General features: G+C 45.7%; 1 protein-coding gene and 1 pseudogene across 2 annotated transcripts in view; one reads left to right on the top strand and one right to left on the bottom strand.

Annotated features, from left to right (window-relative positions):
* Positions 1-4,327: 4,327 nt before the first annotated feature.
* Positions 4,328-5,082, bottom strand: LOC103083756 (uncharacterized; annotated as a pseudogene). The gene is made up of 2 exons (XR_456978.1): positions 4,733-5,082; positions 4,328-4,524 (listed from the first exon to the last, which is right to left on the bottom strand). The product of XR_456978.1 is annotated as an uncharacterized LOC103083756 (transcript).
* A 659-nt stretch (positions 5,083-5,741) lies between these two features.
* SRCAP (Snf2 related CREBBP activator protein) overlaps positions 5,742-10,808 on the top strand; it is a 31,522-nt gene continuing 26,455 nt past the window's right edge. The window contains exons 1-6 of the mRNA XM_007452718.1: positions 5,742-5,832; positions 6,509-6,582; positions 7,153-7,415; positions 8,609-8,860; positions 10,195-10,380; positions 10,618-10,758. Coding sequence (XP_007452780.1) covers positions 7,362-7,415; positions 8,609-8,860; positions 10,195-10,380; positions 10,618-10,758 — 633 coding nt within the window. The 5' untranslated portion in view covers positions 5,742-5,832; positions 6,509-6,582; positions 7,153-7,361. The remainder of the gene's footprint in view (positions 5,833-6,508; positions 6,583-7,152; positions 7,416-8,608; positions 8,861-10,194; positions 10,381-10,617; positions 10,759-10,808) is intronic.

Here is a 10,808-nt window from a genome sequence, read left to right as displayed (position 1 = left end):
AGGCGGATTCTTAACCACTGCACCACCAGGTAAGTCCCAGTATGCAGTCTTTTCAGATTTATTTTTTTCACTTAGTAATGTGTTTAAGATTCCACCATGTCTTTTCATAGCTTGATAGCTCACTTCTTTTTAGCGTTGAATAATAGCCCATTGTCTGAATGTGCCACAGCTTATTTAACCATTCACCCATTGAAGGACATTTTGGTTGCTTCTAAGTTCTGGCAGTTCTACATAAAACTGCTGTAGACATCCATGTGCAGGTTTTGTGTGGACATAAATTTTCAACTCCTTTGGGGGTTTAAAGGGAGTGATTACTGGTTTGTATGGTAAGAGTATATCTACTTTTGTAAAAAAAAATACCAAATTGTCTTCCACAGTGGCTGTACCATTTTGCATTCCCACCAGCAATGCATGAGAGTTCCCACTGCTCCACATTCTCATCAGCATTTGATGTTGTCAGTGTTCTGGATTTGGAGCATTCTAATAGATGTGCAGTGGTATGTCATTTTTGTTTTAATTTGCATTTCCCTGATGACATATGATGTGGAGCATCTTTTCATATGCTTATTTGCTGTCTGTGTCTTTCTTGGTGAGATGTCTGTTAAGGTCTTTGACCCATTTTTTAAAACTCGGGTTGTTTTCTTATTTTTGAGTTTTAAGAGTTCTTTGTATATTTTGGATAACAGCCCTTTATCAGATGGGTCTTTTGCAAATATTTTCCCTCTGTCTGTGGCCTATCTTCTCATTCCCTTGACACTGTCTTTCACAGAGCAGTTTTTCATTTCAGTGAAATCCGGTTTATCAATTATTTATTTCATGGATCATACCTTTGTTGTTGCATCTAAAAAGTCATCATTGGACTTCCCTGGTGGCACAGTGGTTAAGAACCCGCCTGCCAATGCAGGGGACACACAGTTCGAGCCCTGGTCCGGGAAGATCCCACACGCCATACAGCAACTAAGCCCGTGCGCCACAACTACTGAGCCTGCGCTCTAGAAGCCTGCAAGCCACACCTACTGAGCCCACGTGCCACAACTACTGAAGCCCACGCACCTGGAGCCAGTGCTCCACAACAAGAGAAGCCACCGCAAGGAGAAGGCTGCGAACCGCAACAAAGAGTAGCCCCTGCTCACTGCAACTAGAGAAAGCCTGCACACAGCAACGAAGACCCAACACAGCCAAAAATAAATAAATAAATTTATTTTTTAAAAAAAGCCCGAGCACCGCAACGAAGAGTAGCCCCCACTCGCCACAACTAGAGAAAGCGTGTGCACAGCAACGAAGACCCAACGCAGCCAAAAAAAAAAAAAAAAGTCATCATTGCCACATACAAGGTCATCTAGATTTTCTCCTGTGTTATCTTCCAGGAATTTTATAGTTTTGTGCTTTATATTTAAGTGTGTGATCCATTTTGAGTTAATTTTTGTGAATGGTATAAGATCTGTGTCTAGATTAAATTTTTGCATGTGGATGTCCAGTCGTTCCAGCGCCATTTGTTGAAAAGACTACCTTTGTTCTATTGTATCGCCTTTGCTCCTTTGTCAAAGATCAGTAGACTATATTTACGTGGGTCTATTTGGGCTCTCTATTCTGTTCCATTGATCTGTCTATTCTTTTACCAATACCACACTGTCTTGATTACTGCAGCTTTATAGTAAGGCTTGAAGTCTGGTAATGTCAGTCTTGCAACTTGGTTCTCCTTCAACATTGTTTTGGCTATTCTGATCTTTTGCCTCTCTACAAATTTTAGAATCAGCTTGTTGATATCCACAAAGTAACTTGCTGGGATTTTGATTGGATTGCATTGAATCTATAGATCAAGTTGGGAAGAACTGACATCTTGACAATATCGAGTCTTCATTATTCACTTTTCATTCAACCAAAATTTCATTTGCCTAATGGAACAATCTCTTCTTCACAGGGTTTTTTGAAATGGTTTTCATATATTAATTATCTAGAGATACTGTGAATGCTGTGACAATGTACCTGCTCTCAAGGAGTTTTTTAGTGGGAAGGGGGCAGACAATAAACAAACAGACAAATAAATCAATAACTTCAGGTAAGGGTTGTGAAAAAGGCATATGATAAAGAGTGACAGGCAGTGAAAGGGCTATTTAATGTCAGGGAACTTCTCTGAGGAGGCAACATTTGAACTAAGACCTTCATGAAACAGGAGAGCTGGCCATGAGAAAAAATTTTATTTTTATTATTATTATTTTGGGGGATCTGAGTTCCCCAACCAGGGGCTGAACCCAGGCCCACGCAGTGAAAACGTTGAGTTTTAACCACTGGACCGCCAGGGAATTCCAAGAAAAGTTTTTAGACGGAGGGAACAATGGAAATGAAGGCTCTGGAAGCAGAAGTGAATTGGATGGATGGTTTGGAGAAGGGCATGGTGGCTATAGTATAGTGAACAAGGGGTAAATGAGGTTAAAAAAAATAGACAGGGATCATATCCTGTAGGGTTATTTTATTGAAAAAAATTAAGTATAAACTACATGTTGTGAGATACATAAAGTGTACAAATTTTACGTGCACATTTCAGTGAATGTTTACCTCTGTATACACCCCTGGATGTGGCCTCATCCAGATCAAGATATAGAACAGGCGTCAGCAAACTTTTTATTGTAAGATGCCAGATAGAAAATAGTTTAGGCTTTGTGGGCTATGGTCTCTGCTGCAACTACTCAGCTCTGCTACAATAGCAGGAAAGCAGCCATAGTTGCTATGTAATGAAGAGGCATGGTCAGATTCCCATAAACCTTTAGTTGCGGACACTGAAATTTGAATTACTTGTAATTTTAACGTATCACAAAATATTTTTTCTTCTTTTGATTTTTTCCTCAACCATTTGAAAATGTAAAAACCATTCTTAGCTTGCCAGCTGTACAGAAACAGGTGGTGGGCAAGACTTGCCCTTTGGGCCATAGTTTACCAACCTGATACATTTCTAGTATCCCCCTTGTTCATCTTTCCAGTTAAAACCTTTCTCTCCCAATGGTTATTGTTCTGATTTTTATCACCATCAATTAATTTTGTCTGCTCTTGAACTTTATATAATTGGAATCATATGCATTTACTCTCATGTCTGGCTTCTTCAGCTCAACATAATGTCTGTCCTATGGGAATTTTAAACCATAATACATCATTTTCATTTAAGAGAACTAAGATGATCTTAAGGGTGAGAGCATCATGATCTGATTTATATGAAAAGGTCACTCTGGTTGCTGTGTGGAGAATGGAGTAAAGGGAAACAGGAGTGGAAGTGGGAGGCCCAGTCAGGAGTAATCCAAGCCAAGAGATGATGGTGGCTGGACCAGGGTTACAGTCAACGAAAATGGAAGACAGACTTTAGACTTATCTTGAGTTTGAGCTCACATATCCAATACGTTATTTCTGTGTTTCATAAGGTGTGATAATACTAGTAAATTTCCTGAATAATCTTTCTGAGACTGGCATAGTGAATTGTCAGGTGTAAACCATGTCTTTACCCTCAAGGGGTTAACAACAGTTTTGGGCATGGGGTGGACACACCATGAATCCAGATACAATGCAATCAGTTCTTTATGAAGCCCAGGAGGCTATGGGAGCCAGAAAGGTAGTCGAGAGATCATCTGGGGGTTGTGGCCCTTGAGCTAAATTCTGAAGGAAAAATATTAAAAAAGGATAAAAAAGTATATGGGAAGGCCAAGAAATGTGAGCTCTCTTGGGAGCTCAGTGTGGTTCTATGGAGTCTCAGAAATATGTAAGCTTGGCCTGGAAAGATTTTGAACTGGGCCGAAATGGATGGGTACTTACCCACTTTTTCAATCAAACAATCCATCCTGGATGCTTCTGTGTGCCCTGAGGCTCCAGCATAGGACAGAGGTAGCAAACTGACAGCCTGTGGCTGAATCTGATGTATTTTGCCCCTCTTTGCTTTATTTACACTACCTTCCTGGTCCTCCTAGGCTTTTGATTTTTCAACCCCTGGTCTTTGCTGTAAGAAAAACAGTACTTCAAATCAACGACACAGAGAATCAGCTCTTTGAGTAGAATGGGGAAGAGCTCAACTGAGTGGATGAAGAGGAGCTGAATTAGAGCTTTATCTGGGATTCTGTACCTGGCTCCTAGGGTGGGCTTTAGGTGGTAAATTTTGTGTTTGTATCCTTGTGACTTTGACTGCTTTGTTATGAATCTTCGTTCTGGACTCTGTCACTAGTTAATCTACGAGCCTCAAATCATTTGTAAAATGGAGCACTGCTGGGATTAAAAGAGATAATCAGTGCACAAAGTGGCCTCAATAGAAGGTATGTTATTATTATTATTTTATTTCGGGGTGAGGGTATCATATTCTCAAAGGGGTTCTTAACCTAAAAAGTTGGCTAACAGATGGCATAAGTGCTTAGGAGTTACTGGGAATACCACCCTTGTGTAAAACGAAGCAGCTCTACGTAAGTGGTCTGTCGTGGGAATACAGAGGCCCAGGTTCCACTGCTTACTTGCTGAAAGTACCTGAGAAATTGCTTCAGCTTTCTGGGTGATCTATTAAAAAAAAAAGTGGGGTGGATCGATCCGAGTTGGCAGCCGCAAAGCAGCCCCAGCGGCAGGTTCCGTGGTGGAGTGTAAAAGCTTTCCGCCGCGGATTAAGCAGCGAGCCTCCGGGAGGACTACATCTCCCAGCCTGCCTTGCGCTTCGGACAGCGCCCTACGCTAGCACGCGAACCTCTCCGCTCCCCGAACCTCCTGTTACTGTCTCTCGCGAGAGGACGGGCCGCGCCGGCGGTAGCGATAGTGAGCTGTGGTGGTGGCGGTGGTGTTGGTGGTGGCGGCCGAGACGGCGGCGGCCATTTTGGTGAGGCCTCGGAAGCGGCGGTGGCGGTTCGCTGCGAGTAGCGTCTCCCATTTTTCCCACCCACCGCCCGCATCTCTGTGCCGCGAGAGGAAGCAGTGGAAGCAAGGCGGTGACAGTAACCGCGTGCCCCAGGGGAATTTAAAGGCCGCGAAGGCGGCGGCCAAGAGGGGGCCCTCCCCCCTCCTCGGCGGGAGGGGGGGTGGTGCGCACGCCCCCGAGGACGCAGGTAAGGAGAGGGAGACAAGATGGCGGACGCCCCACAGCTCCCCCTCCCCTTACGGGTGACTGCGCGCGCATCTTTCCGCCACCGCCTCCCCTCCCACCTTCCCGGGGTGCTGCGCGCGCACCTTCGGCCGGGGCCCCGGGGCCGGTGCGCGAGGCTGTCGGCGCGCGCCCATAGCGACAGGCTGAGGGGGGCCAGGCCGGCCGGTTCTGGGCCCGGGCGCGTCTCCTCTCCCCTCCCGCCCGTCTGCGCACGCGTGCCTGAGCGAGCGAGCGAGCCCTGAGAGGACGGACCCAGGTGCGCTCCTGCCCGCCCACCAACCCCAGTCCCCCCTAAGGGGCGCGCGGGAAGAGGAAGGGGGGCGTGGGACGAGTAGTCGGGGCCCGCGCCCACCATATCCAGTCAGGAGCCAGGACCTGGCGGCACGAGCCTTTCCTTATCTCAGCCTTTCGCGGTCTGGTGGTGGGGGCTCCCTGACGGGCAGGAATGAGAGGCTTCCTAGTCCTGCGACCCTCGGGTGCGTGGACTTGGGTTCTGGCGGGAGCCCCCGGGCGGTGCGCGCAGCCGGCTCTCTCCGCCTCCAGGCGCGCACGCGCGGGCCCCTCCCCCAGTCGCGCACGTTGGGTGGGGTGGGAGTCTAGGAGGGGGCGGGGCTGTCTTAGGGCTAGTGGCAAGTTGGGGCAGAGGTCAGGGGTCACGCTGGGTCAGTCTGTGGGGACGGGTTGGGAGGCGGTAATGAAGCCGGGGGTCGAGAGTTCAAGCTTCTTGGATTCTGGTTAGCTCGATTCCAGTGACTCTGTTGTGGAAGGTGGAGTGAATCGAAGGCTGCACTGTGGTTAAAGAATTTCCTTAAACACTGGGGAAACACTTCCGGGCCTTGTGTGGGTTTACCCTGCCTATTTCCGGGGTATGGTTCTTTGCTGTTCGGGCTTCTTTACCTCTGCTCCTCTAAGGTCTCCTGCTCTAGTTCTGCTGTTTTGGGAAGTGTCATATGGCGCAGGTATAGGAGTCGCAGGGCCTGCCCTGAGGAAGGGTGGATCCTCCTACGTTTAGCCCTCACTGGAAAGGAGAGCCGGCTGCCAGGCAGCCAGCACCTTCTGAGCTTCTGGATGTGACAGCTTTTTTGGCTTTGTTAATTTGTCCTCCATTCAGAAGTTGGAGCCTTTTACCCTTAAGCTTTTTAAACTTGTTTGGGGGGCTTCACTTCCCTGCTGCTTCTCCTCAGCCAGAATCTCATGTTACTAGGGAATTCTGTTTTCACAAAACATGGTTTGTTTTTATTTTTCTGAAATGTGATTTTTTTTTTTTTTTTTACTACTGTAATTCTCTTCCGCCTTTGAACTGATTTGGGTATATTTAAAAGCCTCAAAAGTTGGTGTAAAGAAGGCTTTGATGGGTGTTGGTAAATGTGGATTAGTTCCTCACTGCTGTTTCCTTCCTTTTTGTTTCAGGCGTGATTCCCCTCAGTACGGCGGCACCGTGGAAGTACAGACTTTCACAGGGGGTGTGGTCTCAGCTCACACAGGTGAGGGCTCATATACCATTTCATGTGCTGATGCTAATGGGAAAGATGTTTGAAATAATGATTGTGGTGCAATAACAGATCTGGGACTATGGAGAGAGAAAGATCTGATGACCCTGACTTTACCAAGGAGAGTAGCACGTTCTCTTGGTTTTGGCATCAGACTGTCTAGGTTTGTCCTCCTCGTCCTCCTTCCTTACTGTGACCTTATGCAAGTCTTTTGGTCTCTTTGTATTCTGATTTCCTAATTTATAAAACAGAGGAAATATTAGAATGTAAGCTACGTTTATGTCAGCGGTCTTTTCTGCGTAGCTCTGTGTTTGGTATGTAGAAGGAGCTAAGTAAGCATTTATCATAGCATGAAAAGTATCTGGTTTATAAGGTAGATGTGAGGATTATAGAACACATCAAGTAAGTACTCAGTAAAGTATTTGACACATAGTAGATGCTCAAGAAACGTAAGCTATAATCACTGTGTTTGGTTATCTTTATTTGTTAGTGTTATCCCTGTTTTTTAAGAAGATTCTTTAATCTTTCTAAATCCCATTTCTACTCTTTTTTACCCTACTGTAGGTGCTCCAGAGGCCGGTGAACCTGAGTGGAGGCTGGGACGCCCTAGTGGGCCCCGGGCCCTGGAAGGCGGGTCCCGGTGGCCAGTGGCCCAGAATGAGGCCAGCTCCCAGCATGCCCTGCAGCCGGACGCCAGCCCCTCGGCCAGCAGCAGTGGTGACAACGACCCAGTCGTTCTTCAGGCATCCAAAGAGGAGCCTGGGAGTGGGACCATGCAGAGCAGCCCCTCCCCTGCTCACCCTCAGCTCCCAATCTTGCAAACACAGGTTTGAAAGTGGGGAGGGTTGCTTCTCTGCTTCTGCTTTGTGGGCTGCTGGCTTTGAGGCAGAAGAAATGTGGCAGGTCTTAGCTGTGTTTCCGTGATCCTAGCTACCTTGGTAACTGAGTTGGGAGAATCTTTGATGCTCAGGTGGGCTGTCAAGCCTGTTGGATACTCATATTCTACTTGACATTAGTGTAATGTTGATCTCTAAGAGCATGGAAATTCCTCGTTACCTGAAAAAAGTTGAATTAAGCCAGGTTGGAAATGGGGTTTGTGACAAAATGCTTTTAAGACTGCGTACTTTGAGAATAGCTTGGTTTCTTTTGGAACTGGGATGAGGTAAGCCTTATGGATGGTGTGTAGTATTCATTCTTTTCTCATACTGAGGGAGTGCTGGAGGTAGGAGAAGAAAATCATGACTTTTAAAAAACTGGGCAGACCTAGTTTTCCCGTACAGTAGGCTTTTGATGGTTACGGGTTTGATACTATTTTTCTGAGCAGCTGGGAAATTATGCGACATAATGTCTTTCTTCATTTAGTTGAGGTAGGAATTTGAGTGGCACACTGTGAGGCTTGTGTGCCAGAGTGAATTTCATGAGTTCCCTCACTATCCACATTTAAGTAGGACTTTGTTCTCTACTCATTATTGCTCATGCGGTACCTTGTAATAGGTGTGTATTTGAGAACAGTGACTAATCCTCCCTTTCCCCGTCTACCTCTCCAGTAAAGGAAACTACCGAGGCTGGTGATGACCATAAAGAGGTTTAGGTGATCTTGTATTTTTTGATGCTTTTTGAATTCGGTGGTAGCTCAGATTTATTCGCATGGGTGAATCTGTCATACTTGCTGTGAAAAGGAGGGAAAAACAGGGAGTTGTTTATGTGAGTGAAATCATTGAGGTTCTGAAAAGATCATTAAAATTTGAGGTCATGTGCTATAGTAGTAGTCTTGAATTTGGGAATTGTTGTAAATGTCAGGCTCTAATTCCTCTTGCATGCCAAGTGTTTACTGGAAACTTGGCTTTGCCGTCTTGAGTACCTTATTAAAACTTTATCCCAAATGTTGTGTTTATAAAAATGAGGTTGATACCTTACTCCAGAGCTTTTTATTGTGGAGATAGAATGAAGGAATGTACTTAAAACCCATGGTAGAGTGACGCTAAGCATTCATCTTATCTATCATTTCTCCCTTTTCTAGATGGTGTCGGACGGCATGACAGGCAGCAATCCTGTGTCCCCTGCCTCATCCAGTTCCCCAGCCTCTAGTGGGGCAGGTGGCATCTCCCCCCAGCATATAGCTCAAGATTCCTCTTTGGATGGACCTCCAGGGCCCCCAGATGGTGCCACAGTGCCCCTGGAGGGGCTCAGCTTACCCCAGGTTGCTGACCTGGCTAATAAGGGCCCAAAGTGGGAGAAGAGCCATGCTGAGATTGCAGAGCAGGCCAAGCATGTATGTATTGGGAAGGCCCATGAGGCTTCTTGGGAGTCTTCCTCCCTGAACTCCTATGTCCCATGGGTATTTTACATTTCTTTCCTTATCTTTGATTTACAATACAGGCTCTGCTTTGATCTTGAACAAGTTTCTTGAACTCTGAGCCTCATTTTCTTTTTTTTAAAATAGGGATGGTGTAGTAGTGAATAGGCTGTAAAAGGTTTAAGTTAAAGGAGAAAATAGACAGAAAAGTGCTTTGTAAGCTATGAGCCTCCTAAGATTTACTGGTTTCTACTTCACGTTTTTCTCCTGTAGTCTCTGTTAAACTTACCAGAGGTAAATGTCGTCTCTGGGCCAGCAACATCAGCATTACCTGGGAACTTATTAGAAATGCAAATTCTTCGTACCCTTCTGCTACCTCTACCCATTTAAAACTCCAGGCGTGGGGTCCAGCACTGTCTTAGAAAGCACTACAGATGATTCTGATGCATGCTCGAACTTGAGAGCCATTGGTCTAACATCCATGTCTGTCTTGGTGTTTCCTTGGTGACCATCAGGCCATTTAGTTCCTTGTCTCATCTGTGGCTGTTAGTTCCTTTGATTTAGTTTTTGTCAGGAGAGGACAAAAATAATGAGGGCAGTTGTCCTGAGTTTATAAGTCACCTCTGTTAAATAAAAATTTCAAGTGCTTTTCATTTTTCTTTTTATGAGATATAACCAATGTAGGAACAGTGTTATCTTTTTGCAATACTAACCACCGTTAATCTTTTTGTGTATAACTGTTCAGTATTTTCCACAAAAAAGTACATTTTAAAAGAAAAGTACATTTTTATAAAAATATTTTTTAAAAACAGAAACAGGATTATGTAAATTGGATTTTATAGCATATTTTTAAGTACGAACATATACTCTTGTGTAAGTAGAATTCTGCAGCAGTGAAGGTCCCTTCAATGTATCTAGAGTCAGTAAGGAAGCATGCTTTCCTTGTTCTCTGGGAAGCTTCCCTTGGATATGTTTTCCTAAGTTGAGCCTATATTCATAAGGTATGGAGTGTGAAAAAATGGAAAAAGCATGAAATCTGGTGTGTGGAGTCAGACCTATTTTTAATTCCCAGTACTTATCACCTCCTATCTTTGTAATCTCAAGTAAATCACTCAATCTCCCTGATCTTTTTTTTGCTCACCTGAAGAGCGTGTAATATCAACTCGTAGGATTGGTATGTGGATTCAAGACAAGCATATAACACTCAGTCCAGTCAGTGCCTGTATGTAGTCAGAGCTCAGGGATTCAGCCATGGTCATGAGCTGAAGTATATGCCAGGTAACTTGATTGACCTAGCTCTTCCTCATTAGGAGGCTGAGATTGAGACTCGGATTGCTGAGCTGCGGAAGGAGGGTTTCTGGTCACTGAAGAGACTGCCTAAAGTGCCCGAGCCTCCCCGCCCCAAGGGCCACTGGGACTATCTGTGTGAGGAGATGCAGTGGCTCTCTGCCGACTTTGCTCAGGAGCGCCGTTGGAAACGGGGTGTGGCCCGTAAGGTATGTCCTCAACTGGACCTACTACCTTCCATTTTGTTTTCAGGTTTGCTTTTTCTTGATGGGTAGGTTGGTTGGAAGGGAACCAAACATAATGGTGTACAGTGCTTGTAAATGCTTCTAGTATCGAGAGGCAAGCTCTGACTTCCCAGGTTTCTTGGCTTTGACTTTTCTCTTTACCCTTGACTTGGGGACGGGCCAAGCGTCTGGCCTTGGAGTGTTTTCACCTCATTCCCACAGGTGGTGCGAATGGTGATCCGGCACCACGAGGAGCAGCGGCAGAAAGAGGAACGGGCCCGGAGGGAGGAGCAGGCCAAGCTGCGCCGAATCGCCTCCACCATGGCCAAGGATGTTAGGCAGTTTTGGAGCAATGTGGAGAAGGTAGGCAGCAGAGATTGGGAAAGGGAAATGCCTTGGGGTTGACTGGTGGG

This window comes from Lipotes vexillifer, unplaced genomic scaffold (assembly GCF_000442215.2).
Source record: "Lipotes vexillifer unplaced genomic scaffold, Lipotes_vexillifer_v1.1 scaffold426, whole genome shotgun sequence".
In the NCBI taxonomy this organism is placed as follows: Eukaryota; Metazoa; Chordata; class Mammalia; order Artiodactyla; family Lipotidae; genus Lipotes; species Lipotes vexillifer.
Note: the sequence above shows the minus strand (reverse complement) of the source record. Positions and strands in the feature narration are given on the sequence as shown.